Genomic DNA, 18811 nt, shown 5'->3' with positions numbered 1-18811 from the left:
ATGTCCCACAAACAGTCGTAGATTGAAAATGACCAATTTATTATTGTTTTTGGCTTTGGAGGGATTATTATTAGGTGTGTGGAGTAAGGAAACTTGCCCAAGGTTTCGCCCTGCCTGGAATTGAACTCAGATCTCTCGCTTGCAAAGCGAGTGCTCTAACCACTGAGCTGCAGGACTCCAAGCATAGCTTATTAATGACATTTTTTCTGATGTTAATTCAGTTCTTTCATATTGTTTTTCCAGTCAGTTCCTCTAGTAAAAACTAAAAACATGATTTAGATGTGCGAGTTCAAATCCTGAAGTTTGTTAGTTAAATTACATTAGTTGAAAAATAGTGAAAGGTAAGCAATATAAATCACAATATTATCAACCTTTCCCCTCCCCGCCCACCCCTTCCTCGGGTCCCACTCCCTCCACAGCTTGGGCTCCCAGCCGATTCTGGGAAGTGCTTTGAGATGTCATCCCAAGTGTAAGGGGCTGTATAAATGTAAAGTTTTTGTTGTTCTTGTAAAAGTTTAATCATAGCAAAATTCTTTTTTGGATCAGACGCATATCTGATACATACGGAAAACCCATCACCATGCTCAAGAGTACACAAACCAAACTGAGAATTCCATGGATCCCACCTAAGCATGGATATTCCTGTGTCTGGGATAATTCCACAGAGTATTAGGCTTAGATTGGCAAGAGCGAAGGTAAAGGTATTCATTGGGACTAGTCGTGGAATTTAACTGGCTAAAACTGCACAGCTTGCCATTGAGAGCACTGCCTCATAGAATCATAGAATCATACAGCACAGAAGGAGGTTATTCGGCCTATCGTGTCCGTGCCAGCTCTTTGAAAAGAGCGATCCAAATCAATCCCACTCCCTCGCTCTCTCCCCATAGCCCTGCAAACTTGTCCTCCCCAAGTAATTATCTACTTCTCTCTTAAAAGTCTGGCAAGCTTCCCGCTACTTGTTCAGTTAAGTCCACCCTACCGTTGGCTTGCAAAGTTAACAGCAGCTGAGTGAGAAAAATTCCTTCACCCACTGACTGGTCTGTCCTAAGTTCTACTGATGAGCCAGAATCGCTGTGCTGTCAACAGCAGCACCTTGGGGTACTGCAGACCCGCCTGGCTCAGGAACTGGAAGGGGGAATCCTTGGAGCCAGTTGAGATCTAAGGTTTCCCTGCTAACCTCCACCCCTTCCACAAGGTGGATCACTACAAGTTGGTCATCTGATATCTGACAAGCAGAATTCACTTATGAATTTGACTCCCTAATAACTGAGGTGAATGTTGACAAAAAACACCCTGGAACATTTTTTTTCACACAGCCCGCAGGAGTTCATAAGGTTTTTCTGTGGTTTCATGTGTCAGCCTGGTTTAGCGGTAGAATTCTTGCCTCTGAATTAGAAGGTTGTAGGTTCAAGTCCCACATCGGGACTTGGAATCACATAGTCTAAGCTGACACTCCAATAAAGTGTTGGGGGGGGGTGGGGGGCGGGGGTGCATTGTCAGAGGTACTGTCTTTTGGATGAGACCTTAAACCAAGGTCTCGTCTGCTTTTTCAGGTGGATGTTAAAGATCCCATGGCACTGTTTGAAAAGAGAAGGGAGTTCCTCCCAGTTTCATGATAAGGAATCCCCAAGATAAAATTGGTCATTCACTCCATGGCTGTTTGTGGGGCATTGCTATGCACAAAACTGGCTGCTGCACGGCCCACCAAATACACAATCAATCCACTTTACAGTATACCCTTTGAGGTGCATTGAGACGTCCCGATGATGTGATAAGGCACTCTATCAAATGCAAGTATTATTATTATTAGTTAATTGAAATTGTGATAACTATAGGGATAGCAGACCCTGTTTTAGCCACTCTTGTACCATTTCAAACCTGGCTTTACTTCCTTTGAAGTTTCGTGAAACTGAGTGCAGCAATTTAAGTGTGATGGAGTGAGGAAAAGTGTGATGGAGTAAAGAAAAGCTTACATTTTGTAGAGAATATCTGATCCTAGGAATATTGAGATTATTCATTTATGTTACTGTACTTTAAATAAATCCGTACTTTTCCAAGAAGATGGTTCTAAACATAAGAATGAGGCATAAGAATGGGATAGAAATGCTTTCATTGCCAAATTTAATGAACAGGTTGTGTAAAATGTCCAGAAATGTGATTTATTTGTATTTGTCCAAGAATTTATCAAATTTATCTCCATGGGTGATACAGTGCAACTGTGACTTGCCTCAATTTCACACACCTAAATACAGAAGTTAGATAGATGGGCATTGCAGTACAGTAGCGAGTTTCTCCAAGAAAGGAAGCAATTGCTGAGTGCTTAGAAAATAAAAGCCCAGACTATTGGTTTGGTCAAATGTCAAACAATCTTCAATTGTAAGTTCATTGATTCTGAGAATGACGCTGCTAGCACTACAAGCAATTGAGTGGTATGCGGGTACCTTTGAGTTTTAAACTTCTGTCTCAGCTTTGACTATTTTTGAAAGTCAGTATTAATTCAATAAAGTACTGTTTTGAATTGGAAAACGTAATTAGGTGGCAGCTCGAAGTTTTCTTCTGACACTTGCTGGCTAATTATACCTCTCAAATTATTCATCACTCGTAACTTATAGCCTAAAGGTTTCACAACTCAGCAGGTTTTATCCCAGCAATGTAAAGTTTCTTTCAGTGTCTAAAATGCAAAAAGGTCTGAATCTGGGCAGACAGCCAGATTAGTAAAAGTTTCCATGAGGAAAGCCTTTTGTTTTCCTAAGGGGAAGGAAACTTTAACAGGCCAGACAAGTGGGGAGACTGATCTCTAGGCTCAGCAGCATACCTGAGCTATACCTATTATATCTCTCTCACATCTGGACTACTGAAAAATATCAAAGAAAATCAGTCAGGAGTTTTGAAAACAAAACCTTGAGTGTCAGCAGAAACATTTCACTAGCTTTCAAACAACTCATTAGTTACGTAATTTTAATTACGCACTGGTGTGGGTTTCAGATTAGACTGAGTCAATAGAGATATAATAATCCTATGAAAATAAAGAATTTGGTCTGTGAGTGTTAAGACCAACAAAGATATGATTCATATGACTGTTTATTCTGGCATCCAAAATGCATTTTTTTACTATTTTGAATACCTGACTATACCTATCCAAATATCCGTGAAGTAGTCTTCACACATTACATAATATAGCTAATACGAAGATAACATTCACATTTTAATCTGCCAAATCTTAAATCCCAGCAGGATGCTGTCAGTAATGTTGAAACCTGTGTCATTCTGTGGAGACGAGGGTTAAGGAGAATATTCACACAGTAGCTCAAGTTGAATGAGTGCTCGCCTCCTAACTGGAAGGTCACAGGACTCAATCCCAGGACTCTGTGGATCTCCATCTTCCTTGCTTTGGTTAGAAAATGTTTAATTCTTTGCCAGGCATTTGTTTTCACAGTAGAGAGGGGGTTTGTGGTGGGAAGTGATTTAGACTACACCACTCACTTTAATCAAGTCTTGATCTTAATTCTCAGAACAGTATTGATTGTGTTTGCAAAGAGATTCAATGATTAAAAAGAAAACTTTCTTTTTAGTGTATCAAGAGACATGATAACAGAATAATAGCCAGAGACATCTGTCAAAAGGACAAATTCTGTTTGATGGGAGAACAAAAAAAAGTGCAGAACGTGTACTCAAGTAAATGGATGAGGACATCACATCTCCTCTTTCTTAACAAGGCTACAAAGTTCTGACTCTTCAGTTTCATCTCAAATGAAAACCATTACGATTTCCAAAGTCCCAAGCAAAATATGCACAAACTCCATTGAAAGTTGTCCAAACTCTACACAATTCAAAATGAAATTTACAAGCGGCAATTTTGTGCCGTAAGCGTATGCTAAATGTAGACAGCTCTGCACAGCCTGTTACACCTTCTGGCATTGATTAGTTCAATGCATGACACTGAACTGTTCTTTTGATGGTCTGTCTATTCTAAACAACTGTGATTTCTGATGATAAATTTAATTTCAAAATTTCACTTAGTGCTTACAGGTTTTCACCAGAAGCTATTTCTTTCCCTTATTGGAAATAAAAAAAATCCATTATTTTGATTTTCACCTTGTTTTCACCCACAAAACACACAGGCGCTCCAATTTGCAGTGTTGCACTTTCGGACTATATCAAATGCAAGGATTATTATCATTAATATTATTTGTTTACCAGTTTACAACCACAATCGGGTTTCTGTTCTAGTACTATAATAAACCACTGAGCTGTGTCACTTCTGCCAGTATCAGGACTGTTATCAGGGTGCGATAGCAATAACTGGGTAAGGCTTCAGCCATGCTGGGTTATGATTGCTGCCCGGCTGTCAATACAATGATAAGCAACTTTGCAACACCTAATGTGCAAATTGATGGAAAACTATTAGTTACAGTATGACACAGATTGAAACACAAGCAAACCATTCATATAAATCTTCATAAATTCTCCATTATAAAATTATCAGTGATTCCCTTGATGCTCAATTACGCAATACATGCATCCTCTGGGATGTATAACTGGTGTTATTTATAGTTTTCGACGCATTTTGCATATTAACAAAATACTTGAATGCTGCTGGAGATTAGCATCTGTTGTCCACTGTACGTAAAACTTTTACTATTAAAAAAATCCTCTTGGAGATATTTACTCTTGGTTGTACTAACCAATGCTCATGATTAAGATAATATATATATATATATATTTACTGTCTATCTATGGTGTGCAATCACTTGATCACTGAACAAGCATGCTTCTTGCTGGTTGACCAAGAGGTGTCAGGCACACCAAAGCTTATTGTCACATCCCTGAATAGCAGAACAATATTTATCATGGCTTTAAAATAATGTCTATCGGTGAAGGATCTGAACAATCTGTCTCTTTCTATGCACACAACATAGTTCCCACAATGATTTTAGTGAATAAAATTACTATTTTTTTGCCACAATAGACCATGAAACCTTAGTGCAAGTTTGATTGCCTGTCTGAGCTAAATTAGCTAATCTCAGCCAAGGCAGCAAATGCAGTGTTACACTTGATCTCATCTCCCTCGGGTCAGGAAGGATCAATCATCCAGGGTTTTTTCTCACTCCTGACTGCCAGCCAGAGACTCCTGTTGGGAAGTGTGCGGCTGTCGGGTAAGGGCAGAATCAGACTGGGTTGTGATACTCCCATGACTATATAACCTGCCAAAATTCATCATCAAAGCACACATGTGAATAATGACCATTTGGGTGATGTACTAGAGGGAAGGAACCCTGGAACCATACCCCACTAGAAAGAAAAAATAATTCAAACACCTCGAGGTGGGGAGAAAATTGGAGGAATAAAATGGTGAGAGTAAATCATCTGCATGGAATTATATTGATTTATAGAATTTTCAATTTGGAATAATACAAACCAAAGGGAGCTAAAATGATATGTTAAAAATTATTTTGGGTTGGTTTGTATGGGGAAGCGAATATTTGAATGACGATTACAGTTAATAGCACTTTTTCCAAAGTTAAATAGTAATTTTAGCAAAATAAATTGTGGATCATGCAGCTTTATTGACATCTGGCATGTTTTCATCCCTTGGCATTTCGACGGCAGTGTAATTTTCTTGGTAGCAGGTGGGATTATTTTTTGAAAAAGCTATAAAGGCATCAGAGTCTAGAGCAACATTCTGCGTAACGAGTAAAAATTATTAACATAAAGTTAGTTATTGTTAAGATAAAGTTAGGCACATGTGTGCCTGCATGAGGTTATGATGTATCTGGGATTTTGCAGTGGGGTAAAGGCAAATAAAATTCCAGCTTTCAGGAATGAAACAAAATCGAAAGCCTTTTGAACGGTAAAAACTGCCCTCAACAGATCAGAACTTAAATCTGTCTAAGAAAGTTAATTGCTGATCAATAATAAATTAAAAATGCCACAAAACTTAAAGTATTGAAAACATATTTTTCAATGATAAAAACTTAAAATACTCGGTTAGTACAATATACTAAAGCATCAACTTCTTGTTTGTTTTACACATACTTATTTTACCTTATTTTACTGTAATAAAAGCTCTGTTTACAACCCACAAGGGAGTTGGGTAGGTTCCTCTCAGCAAAGGGATCAATCTTTCCAATACAGTTTTAAAAATACGTTATGAAAGCAAAACGTTTCATTAATGTACATGAATAATTAATTTGTTTCAAAATTAACCAATTTCAATAATTTAATAGAAATGCATTATCTTTTCTAAAATTAATTTCAATAATTCTGAGTTACAGTAATCTGCGCTAATTTTTGTGTGGCTGTGCATGCATGTCCAGGGCTGAATTAAAAAGTACATTTCTTCAGCATTACTGAAATGTTCTGCATTGCACAGACACATTTAGGATTTATTCGAAATGGTTCAGCCATTCAGAATGCTGAGATTTAAAATGTATTGTAGATTCATAAATTTTACAATAAGTCTCATTACATTGCTCTAAGTGATGTAATGAGTTTCACTACCAAACTCTAAGGGAGATCATACAACACGTTATGCATAAGATTGAATACACTATTGGGATATATAATGATAAGCATTAAATCGTGGACCAATGAGGTCACATAATATTTTTTTCTTCATAATGTATGACTGCAAACTAGTTTTAAAATAAAAAACAATATTTTATAGAAGTCTCATGACAAATCAGTCAGGGTTTTTTTCTAAAAAAATAAAGGCAATAATAGACATTTACACATTTCTTAGAATAATGATCAAAGGGAATATTTGCCTTATATCAATAATTTATGAAGGTGTTTCTCAATTGTACAACAATGTGGAGAAGAAATGCAGATTGTAACACAACACTCTTCATCGCTGAGAGACCCAACACACAGTTTTTCTATCATGATTTGTCTATTTTCTTCCCCATTCCTTATTAAAATACTGATTCATGTTGGGGCACTGCACCACATATGCCAGCACTCATACGTCACCTCTCCTAAATGGCCATTCTTCATGTCGGCGCCTGAACAAAAGATGCCAGTGTGCTATGCACAAGCCTTACCTTTACCCTTTAACACTCAGAAGGTCAGGCAGCATCTACGGAGAGAGGAAATTTGTCTCTCCATCGATGCTGCGTGACCTCCTGAGTGTTCCCGACGATATCTATTTTTATTTCAGGATGTCTTTAATGGTGGAAAAGAGCTTATACGTAGACTGATGTCAAAGGGTGGATTAAATTCAGAGCTGCCATAAGCTTAGAAGGGGCAGCCCCTCCTGTTGCGGAGTCCTGTAGCTCAGTGGGTAGAGCACTCGCCTTGCAAGTGAGACACCTGGGTTCAATTCCAGGCAGGGCAAAACCTTGGGCAAGTTTCCTTACTCCACACGCCTAATAATAATCCCTCCAAAGCAAAACAATAATAAATTGGTCATTTCAATCCATGACTGTTTGTGGGACACTGCTGTGTGCAATTGGCTGCCGCGTTTTGCTCACAAATAAACAGTCAATTCACTTTACAGCATATTCTGTGAAGCGCTTTGAGACATCTAGAAGACGTAAAAAGCGCTATATCAAATGCAAGGATTATTATTATTATTACCCAACATCAAGTGGCACTCACACAAGAGCAATGAGATGTAGGAATACAGACCGTTCCCTTTAACACAGAGGTCAATACAATAATGCGTGTCTGACTAGCTCAGTTGGTGACACTCTTGTGTCCAAGAAAGTAACCTCATGTCAAGACTTTGAAATTGCATAATCTGGGTTGACATTCCAACATTGTGCAGGGGGTTGTTGGAGGTGCCAGCCTTCAAAGGAGACATTAAATTGAAGTCCCATCTGCATGTTCAGGTAGACATGGCACTGTTTGAAAAAAGAAAGGAGTTCCTTTCAGTATATACACACCAATCCCCTAAGTAGAATTATTCATTCACTTCATGGCTGTTTGTGAGACATTAATGTGCACAAATTATCTGGTATACAAATACACATTCACTAAACTTCATAGTGACTCCTGTGAAGCGCTTTGAAATATCCTCCTGATATGAAAGGCGATATATCAAATGTAAGGATTATTATTATTCTGGGAAAGATTAAATCAGCTTGTGATCTGTGGCATTGCTATAAAATGTGGCTGGCTACAAAAAAACATTCCGTTTATCAATCAAAACTGTGATTTTTCTACCTAAGACATTATCGTTGAATCAAAAGGAATGATTTCCAGTTTTGGACTGCACTGATCAGGTTTTAGAGTTAATACTTGCATGTCATTGAGATGTCTCAAAGCTCTTCACAGAATATATTGTAAAGTGGATTGACTGTATTTTATGGGAAACATTTCCAAAATAAAAAGTTGTACATTAAAAAATGGTTATGTTTCTTTTGTAAAAGAATAAAAGTTTATTTTCCCACCTACATCTGTATCTTATGATGTGCAGATATTCATAATTTAATTTGTTCAATCATTTTTAAAGCAAAACCAAATCTTAGACCTCAGGTCATGATATTGCCCTTCACCTATTTCGCCCTGTAATAATCATTCAATATTTTTAGAATAACCTACATGAATCCCCTCGTGATAAAACAAGTAAACAGATTAGTTACACCTAACAAGTTGTCACACAAAGTTCAGCCGCCAATGAAAGACAAACACTAACAGCATTCCTGAATAATAATAATAATCCTTGCATTTGATATTGCGCCTTATGCCATCTTCGAGACGTCTCAATGAGTTTGAGTGGGATTCAAACATAATAAATCCACAAATAGAACTCAAGTGGGTCACTGGAGCACACAAAGAACAGCTAGGTTTAGGGTTAACATCATAATGGTTTTAATAGATATGGTTAGAGAGTAAAAACCTGCTGCATTTTGGTAGGATGGTTGTGATGAATCAGTGGTTACCAGATCCCCGTAGGAAACATGCTTCAGGCTTGAAGGGTCTGGAAGAAGACGTACAATTTGAAGTGCCAAGGTTTGTGTCCTTCCTGGTACTATTTCATATTGATAGAATGAAATAACAAATGCATTTTAACCTGTCAGAGCTTTTAATGTTAGAGATAATCTCAAATAGCTGGTACATTTGTGCCAAGAAACATTTACAAGCAATACTCTCTGACTGTGGCATAAGACTGGCTTTGCAGGAAGGAGAGGTAACCATTCCAACTACCACTCCTGTTGTGATTGAAGAAAGTCGAATTTAAGCATCAATACCATCAGCCACAATTTGATAAGCTGGTAGAATAGGATCAATGAGCTGAATATCCTCCACATGTTCTTATACTTTCATTAATCCTCTGGTATGGGCTCCTGCTATAACAATACCCTAGTTCCAGATAATAATAATAAGAATCCTTGTATTTGATAAAGTGCCTTATCATGTGGTTGAAACGTCTCAAAGTGTTTCACAGGATATATTGTAAAGTGGATTAACTACTACATTAACTACAAGCGGACAGACATTCTTCTCTGCAGCCAAAACCAGGAGTCATGAAGGCTCTGTTGCCTTCCTGGCGCCAGGGTTAAGGATGCCGCTTCAGGGCTGGAGAAGAATTTGAAGGGGATGATCCAATTGTGGTGATCAACATAGGAACCAACAACAACAACAACAAGATTCCATTTATTGAGCGCCTTTCACGTCAGGAGGACGTCCCAAGGCGCTGTACAGTTGGGTCAGGACCCGAGCAGGGGGGAAATGGTCAGGGTGAGGAGAGGGAAGGGAGGGAGCGAGGAGGGGGTAGAGAGTCGAGAGGGGAGTTGAAGGCACGGTCAAAGAGAAAGGTCTTGAGACCAGCCTTGAAGGAGGAAAGGGAGGAGGCAAGGCGAAGGCACTGGGGGATAGAGTTCCAGAGCCTGGGGCCTGAGAGGCTGAAGGCCCGGCCACCGATGGTAGGGCGGTTGGGGTGGGGGATGTGGAGCAGACCGGAGCCAGAGGAATGGAGGGTACGGGCGGGTAGGTAGGGGGATAGTAGGTCGGAGAGGTAGGAGGGAGCAAGACCGTGAATGGCCTTGTAGGTGAGGGTGAGGATCTAGGTAGGTAGGATATAATATATAGTAGGATATAATACAATATAGGTAGGACTAGTAGTGACGATCTGAGGAATGAGTTTGATGAACTGGGAATTAAATTAAAAGGAAGAACTTCCAAGGTGATAATCTCAGGATTGCTACCTGAGCCATGCGCAAACTGGTACAAGAACAAACAAATTAAAGAGTTAAACGTATGGCTGAAAGAATGCTGTGGGGGGCAGGCGTTCCGTTTATGGGCCACTGGCACCAGTATTGGGTGAAAAGAGAGCTGTTCCATCGAGATGGGCTCCACCTTAATCGGGCTGGGATCAATGTCCCGGCAAAATGATTAAATAGAGAGATAGGCAGAGCTTTAAACTATTAAGGGGGGGGGCGGGGGAGGGAGGGTTACAGCTACAGTTAAACATAACCTGGCAATGCAAGGAACAGTCTTGGCTGTAGAGCAGACTAGCGACTTGGGAGATAAAGAACAGAGTGTGTCAAGTAGGGACAAAAAGCTCAACAAAGGAAATAGGGCATTAACGAGTTGAGGAAATAGTAAGCGGTCAAAATTAAAGGCACTATATCTGAATGCACGAAGCATTCGTAACAAGATAGACAAATTAAGTGCATAAATGGACATAAATGAGTACGTTCTAATGGCTATCACTGAGACGTGGTTTACAGGGAGACCAAGGGTGGGAGCTAAACATTCCGGAGTATTCGACGTATAGGAAAGATAGGCAATGTGGAAAATGAGGTGGGGGGTGGGGTAGCCCTGCTAATAAAGGATGAGATAAAAACAGGAGAGAGGAAAGATTTCAAATCAGAAAATCAGGATGTAGAGTCAGTATGGGTGGAGGTAAGAAACAACAAGGGGCAGAAAACACTAGTGGGAGTAGTTTATAGACCCACAAACAGCAATTACAGTATTGGGCAGGGTATTAATCAGGAAATTAGAGAAGCATATAGCAACGGGAATACACTAATATTGGGTGATTTCAATCTTCATATAGACTGGGAAAACCAAATTGGCAAAAGTAAATTATAGGATGAGTTTATAGAATGCATTAGCGATAGTTTTCTAGAACAGTATGTTGAGGAACCAACCAGGGAACAGGCAATCCTGGATCTTGTTTTGTGTAATGAAATGGGGCTAATCAGCAAATTGGAAGTTAAGGCTCCTCTAGGGCAGAGTGACCATACTATGATGGAATTTAACATTAAGTTAGAGAGTGATATAGTTGAATCCAAAGCAAGGGTCTCAAATCCAAATAAGCCAACTTTGCAGATATGAGAGAAGATTTGGCTAAAATAGACTGGGAAATTAGATTAAAAAATATGACGGTAGACCAGCAATGGCAAATGTTTAAAGATATAATACATAATTCCCAACGATCACATATTCCCTTGAAAAATAAAAATACCATGGGAAAAGTGGTTCAACCTTGGCTAACTAGAGAAGTTAGGGAAAGTATAAAATTAAAAGAGGCCTATAATACTGCCAGAAAGAGCAGTAAACCTGAGGATTGGGAGGGCTTTCGAGAACAGCAAAGGAAAACCAAGAAACTGATTAAGAGGGAGAAAATGGAATATGAGAGTAAACTAGCTAGGAACATAAAGACAGATTGTAAGAGTTTTACAAGTACATAAAGAGGAAGAGACTATCAAAAGTGCATTTGGGTCCATTGCAGGCAGAGATAGGAGAAATTATAATGGGGAATAAAGAAATGACAGAGTCATTAAACAATTATTTTGCTTCTGTCTTCACGGTAGGGGACACTGAAAACTTACCGAAAATAGAGGGGAACCTGGAGGCTAATGTTAGTGAGGAACTTAAGGAAATGAAAATCAGTAAAGCAATAGTACTGGAGAAATTGATAGGATTAAAAACCGATAAATCCCCTGGACCTGGTGGCCTGCATCCTAGGGTTTTAAAAGAGGTGGCTGCAGAGATAGTGGATGCTTTGTTTTTGATCTTCCAAAATTCCCTGGATTCTGGAATGGTTCCCAGTGATTCGAAGGTCGCAAATGTAATGCTGATATTTAAGAAGGGTGGGAGCAAAAAATGGGGAACTGTAGTCCAGTTAGTCTGACATCGGTGGTAGGAAAAATTCTAGAGTCCTTAATTAGGGATGTCGTCGTGGGGTACTTAGAAAATCATAACATGATTAGGCAGAGTCAACATGGCTTTACGAAAGGGAAATCATGCTTAACAAGTCTTATAGAGTTTTTTTGCGGATGTAACTTGCAGGTTAGATAGGGGGGAACCAGTAGATGTGATGTATTTGGATTTCCAGAAGGCATTCAACAAGGTGCCACATAAAAGGCTATTGCATAAGATTAGAGCCTATGGAATTAAAGGCAATATATTAGCATGGATTGGAGAGTGGCTAACAGGAAGAAAACAGAGAGTACGGATAAACGGGTCCTTCTCAGAATGGCAGGATGTGACTAGTGGAGTGCCACAGGGATCAGTGCTTGGGCCTCAATTATTTACAGTCTATATCAATGATTTAGATGAGGAAATAGAACTTAATGTATCTAAATTCACGGATGATACGAAGATAGGTGGGAGAGTAAGCTGTGAGGATGACACACAAAGAATGCAAAGGGAAATAGACAGGCTAGGTGAGTGGGCAAGAAGGTGGCAGATGGAGTATAACGTGGGGAAGTGTGAAGTTATTCACCTAGGTAGTAAAAATAGAAAAGCGGATTATTTTCTAGAAGGGGAGAGACCAGGTAGTGCTAGTGTTCAGAGAGATTTGAGTGTCCTTGTACACCAGTCACAAAAAGTTAGTATGCAGGTACAGCAAGCAACAAGGAAGGCTAATGCCATGTTGGCGTTTGTTGCAAAAGGGTTAGAGTACAAGAGTAAGGAAGTTTTGCTGCAGTTGTATAAGGCCTTGGTGAGACTGCACCTAGAATATGGTGTGCAGTTTTGGTCTCCTTATTTAAGAAAGGACATACTCGCCTTAGATTCACTAGGTTGATTCCTGGGATGAGGGGTTGAGCTATGAGGATAGGTTGAGTAAACTAGGCCTATATTCTCTAGAATAAAGAAGAATTATAGGTGATCTTATAGAAACCTATAAGATTCTTAAGGATCTTGACAGGGTAGATGCCGTGAGACTGTTTCCCCTGGTTGCAGAATCTAAAACTAGGGGTCATAGTCTCAAGATTAAGGGTCAGCCTTTTCGAACTGATTTGAGGAAACATTTCTTCACTCAGAGGGTAGTGAATTTGTGTAATTCTCTACCCCAGAAGGTGTGGATACTCAGTCCTTGAACGTATTCAAGACTGAGGTTGATAGATTTCTAATGGATAGAGGGATTAAGGGATATGGGGATCGGGCGGGTGAATGGAATTAGGTTAGAAGATCAAACATGATCTTATTATCTTTGAAGCGCTCTGAGATGCTGTCCGGCGTGGAGGGTGCTATATAAATCCAAGTTGTTGGTGTTGTTGTTATTAAATGGCAGGGCAGGGTCAAGGGGCCAAATGGCCTATTCCTGCTCCTACGTCTTATGGTCTTATGGTCACTCTGTAAGCTGGCCATCCTCTCATCAGGATGGTGCATTTACAGCATCTACAGCTAGTTATTACTGTGAATGATACTGCAATTGTGTGATCGCTTTATTTTGTTTTGCTTCTAAATTGATGTTTCATTCACACTCCATTATTAAAAAATATCATGCGGTACTTGCATTCAACAATGTAAATAAAGTCGCTGGAATTAGGAAAAATCTGATGGAGAATACATTGTTGGCAGGATATCGTATTCAAATGGCATTACTTGATGCCATATTTACAACAGTAATTATAAGTACACATTCTGGGGCACTGAGTCACAGGTTGGAGCACAATCCTTTCCCCTGTAGGACAGTGATGTTTAAATGTAGGCCAGACTTGTGGAACAAGATCTCCTTTCTCTTTGATGGCTGTAATGGTTCACATTGCAGGTACAGACCTATTCCATCATGGAATGTAAGACCAAAGCACAAAGGTGCTTATAATGTTACACCAATTGACACTGGACTTTCAATCTCAGTTAGAGAAGGAACATGAATGGCTGGTTTAGGAAATCAAATTGTCACAATGCTATACTGTGGGATGGGATGCTCTTCTGAACCTGGGATTAAGACATCTTCTTGGCACAGCTGGAAGCTATTTTGTACATCTGCAATATCTAAACTATATATTCCCTTCCTCCTGGTACTTTGTGCCAAAAACAGAAAAGTATTCCATTCTCTAGTGCTGACTTCTCCCAACCTGATGAACATAAAAAAATCACTAATAAAATAAACCTATATTCCTGTTTTTAAATTAGTTTCCATAAACAGGCTCTGCACAGTAGACTGGCAATATAAACCGAATAATGTCATTTATGGTTCATACAAGGTTTAAATCGAATTTTGTATTGCCAGGACAGTGCATTATGTGCAAGGTTATGTGTTTAAAAAAACACGGGTAGCAATATATTATATATATATATAATAATAATCCTAGCAATTGATATAGCGCTTTTCACGTCGGGAGGACGTCCCAAAGCGTTTCACATAACACACTGTAAAGTGAATTGACTGTATATTTGTGGGCGAACGTGGCAGCCAATTGCGCACAGCAATGTCCCACAAACAGTCGTAGATTGAAAATGACCAATTTATTATTGTTTTTGGTTTTGGAGGGATTATTATTACGCATGTGGAGTAAGGAAACTTGCTCAAGGTTTCGCCCTGCCTGGAATTGAACTCAGGTCTCTCGTTTGCAAAGCGAGTGCTCTAACCACTGAGCTACAGGACTATATATATATAAAAGCTTAATATTAAGAATGATTTCAACATTAATATTCAGCAGTCGGCATATATCAAAATGAGACAAAAACAACCTTTTGTAATATTTCTTTTGTAATATTACCAGACAAAAATTGGGTGAAATTCCACCCAATCTTAGCCTCTAAAGGCCACTTTGTCTCAAAATTTAAGGTGGCTCAGAATTGTGAAAAATTCTTAAATTCTGTCTTAATTTGTAAACCTGCTTTTCACATTTCCTATAAAGAATTTCTTACAAATTAAGACTGAATTGAAGAAATTTCTACATTTCTTCATCATCTTAAATGTTAACATAAAATAGCCTATATAGACTCAGACTAGGTGGAATCCCTGTGCAACTTTAATTATAATCCTTGCATTAGCACCTAATCACGTCGTTCAGACATCTTCACAAAATATATTATAAAGTGAATTAACTGTGTATTTGTGGATGAAGCACACCAGCTAATTGCTCACAGCAGTGACTGACAAACAGTCGTGGATTGAGTGACCACATGTTTTTTTGAGAGGTTACTAGCTCCGGAAAGTGACCCGCCAATCAGCTAACAACTGGGTTCCTCCTTACTGCTAGGTAAACAGAGGTGTGTGGAATAAGGAAACTTGCCTAAGATTTCGCCCCGCCTGGGAATCAAATCCGGGTCCTCTCTCTTGCGAGGCAAGCATGCTAACCACTATGTGTGGACTCCACAACTGGTATTAATTCACATACAATGAACTGTAGCATTAATGCTCTATTTATGCCACAACTGTGTTGAGTATTAAATGTATTTTTGTAACACAAGCATATCTTATTTGCAGAAATTATTTGAAGGTGTAGGGAATGGGACTACTTTTTAATACTCTCTCATTTGCCAGACTACCAGCTCCTAAAACACTACGGGATAGATATCCCTAGCATCATACATAAAGAAATTTAGACAGTTTTCTGGCCGTAACCTCATAGACTTGCTGCCAAGTCAGTAACACCCCAATGCTCCAATTTACTGCATCTCACCCTCCCACTGCAGCAACTTAAGATACCCATCATGAGCAGGAGGATTAATCACAGTAACTGGACAAGGCTAAAATAAAACAACAACTTGTACTTATATGGAAAAAGCCAGAGGACAAAATGGCATAACAACAACAACAAAATTACATTTGTATAACCCCTTTCACGTTGGGAAGACGTCCCAAGGCGCTGGACAATTAGTGTTTCGGATGCGAGCTTTGGGTCAGGATCGGGGAGGGTGGAGGGCAGGGGGGGAAGGAGGGTGATCAAAGGCACAGTCGAAATGGGTCTTGAAGGAGGTTAGGGAGGGGGCGAGGTGGAGGGACTGCGGGATGGAATTCCAGAGAGTAGGGGCAGAGTGGCAGAAAGCTCGCCCATCAATGGTGGCCAGGGCGAGGCGGGGACATGTCGGAGCCCATCGAGCGGAAGGACTGGGCAGGTTAGTAGGGGGTTAGAAGGTCGAAGAGGTAGGGGGGAGCAAGGCCATGGAGGGCTTTGAAGGTGAGGTCCAGGATTTTGAACTATTTCCTCTGTGTGATGGGAAGCCAATGGTGTCAGGCGAGGATGGGGGTGATAGGGTCACAGAGCCTGGTGCAGGAGAGGACATGGGCTGCAGAGTTCTGGATGATCTGCAGCCTATGGAGGGAGGAGTTGAGGAGACCGACAAGCAAGGAGTTTTCATAGTCAAGCCTGGATGTTTGTTCAGGAATCTGTTCCGAATAGCCAGGTTAAACTGGTGTCAAGCTCCATGAGAAAGTTTGACATTTTGAATGTTGAATTTGCACTTTTACAAGTAGGTAGAATCTGCTTCAATTCAGTCAGACACAATAGGCTGAATGGCCTCATTCTGTACGATTCAATGAAAAGCTTTCGGCAAGTAGGACTACAAGTACAGATCACAAGTCCCAGTAGGTGTCTCAAATTATAATGTACTGATAAAGCTGCAATATAGGATACATTTACCTGTTTGATGGATGGTTTGAATCCCTCTTATTGGTTTCCCATTTCCTTGATGACATTGGACCTGGTCTCTCCTGTGGCTAAGACCAATGAGCTAACTACTCCCAGGTCCCTGCACCAGTTGTTCATTATTAAGCCTGTGATAGCAATTTGGTGACAGCACTTTCTTATTCATACTCTTTCACTGAAGAAATATACCTGCTGATCTTTTTTTTGCTGTCTCTGGCTACAATACAACAGTACCGTGGGGGTATGTATGGGGAGGGTGGAACAAACCTGTGTCCCTCCACAATGTGCCATAATGTGGTAGTGCTCCACTGTGCCATCTCAACATGTATTTCCTTTAAAACCATCATACTCTGTGAGTTATGGAACTCAAAGTATCAATTCAACTCACATGTGCTAAATGACTGAATATAGTGGGTTGTTTATCATATTTTCCCCAAATTAGTAAATTTAAGAGGTTTTAGAAAGGGCAAAATTACTTCACTTAAAACACTATTCAATATTAAATTTCTCACAATAGTTTTGATTCAAATTACAAACCAGGTAGCTTAAAATAACAATGTTCATCACAACTGTGATAAACAGAATAATTTCTGCTTAATGTGAAATAGTGAGTTTATTTCACATAGCAGATGAATCCAGAAAACCTCAGTCATTTACCTCTCTTCTTCCCCAATGCATGAAGTTGTATTTTATGTAACTATATGATTTTGCTAATCTGACTTACTCTGCGTAAATGTAACAATCTCAACTGACCATTTATTTCTCTCTTTCTCTCCAGCTCAAACTGGGAGCCAACTGTAGCTGGATGTCTGCACTTACTTTCCCAAACAGCAGTAAAATCCACACAGCAGGAAAACATAATCAAGTAGGCTCAGCTAAAAAAAACATGCAGATGCTTAACACATCATATTTAATATGCGAACATGAGTGATTGGGGGTTACCTTTTGGCCATTACTGTTGATAAAACTATTGCCTATGATTTTCTGGTTCATTGTTTGCTATCTACTGTACCAGGGAAGAAAAAAAAGTTTTTGCCTGGGCCAAAATAATCTACAGTGATTGCAAAGAGAAAGCAACAATACACAAGTCGCTCAATAACTTGCTTTCATAAGAAACGAGCCAAATATAATGAGTAACAGCCCATGTTGTAAAACAATCATTCAATTTTGCAAATAAAGTTTTAAAAAAAGTTATAATCCACCTACCGTCATCCAGATACAATTGGTCCAATTCTTGTGGCTCCTGCTTCACTGTGACTGGCAAGGGGGCCAAATTTTGATTGTTGTCTGGGTGCATTGAGGGCATCTCACCTGGTTGACTAGGCGGAGAACCATTTCTTGGGAGTTTCTGAGGTTGCTGCTGCTGTTGACTCATCACTGCTGAGATGGGTGGACTGAAGGATTGCACGTAGGCTGCCTCTGGGGAAGCAGAAGGGCCTTGAGAAGAAAGATTGTTGGGATACGGAGTCTGCTGGAAACCATGGGAACAGCTGCTATTCAGATGCTGACTCATTTGGGGCTGCATCATAACATGTGCTGAATGAGTGGGCGAACTTGGGTGCACAACCACAGGTCGGTGTACTTCATGAATAGTGGGAACTGTCACTCCAGACTGCTGGTGTACTAGCTGGACACTGGTTGTGTTGCTGACACACTTGTTGTAAGCGGAAGGTGTAAGCTCATGCTGTTTGTGACCGGAAGAGGGAGAGGTTGAAATCCCAGCGCTTCTCTGCTGACAGGAGGGAAAGCCACTTACAAGGCAGGAGCTGGGATCTGGTGCCATTTCTGGTGTCAGGGCTTGTTGAGCGTAATAAGTCTGGGACACTGGGCTTATCCCTTGATTGAGTGATCCATAGACTAAGGCAGGCTCGTAGTCATCTGTTGGTTCTGTTTTTATAACAGGAACTGGAATAAAAAACATGAGATAGATATTGAAGTGATTGTGTGGGCTTGTGGCTAGGATACTCTCTCCTAAATAAACATAAAATTCTCAATGAGTCTCTGTGTGTCAGTGGCCTCACTCTCCCACC

At 39.9% G+C, this 18811-nt stretch overlaps 1 protein-coding gene across 1 annotated transcript in view; it reads right to left on the bottom strand.

Annotated features, from left to right (window-relative positions):
- The window catches only part of nfatc1 (nuclear factor of activated T cells 1), a 124990-nt gene that overhangs the window by 37926 nt on the left and 68253 nt on the right, over positions 1-18811 (bottom strand). Inside the window, 1 exon segment of the mRNA XM_042331819.1 lies at positions 17988-18686. Within this exon segment, the coding sequence (XP_042187753.1) occupies positions 17988-18686 (699 nt within the window).

The sequence above is a fragment of the Callorhinchus milii genome, unplaced genomic scaffold (genome assembly GCF_018977255.1).
Source record: "Callorhinchus milii isolate IMCB2004 unplaced genomic scaffold, IMCB_Cmil_1.0 Scaffold2, whole genome shotgun sequence".
In the NCBI taxonomy this organism is placed as follows: Eukaryota; Metazoa; Chordata; class Chondrichthyes; order Chimaeriformes; family Callorhinchidae; genus Callorhinchus; species Callorhinchus milii.
Note: the sequence above shows the minus strand (reverse complement) of the source record. Positions and strands in the feature narration are given on the sequence as shown.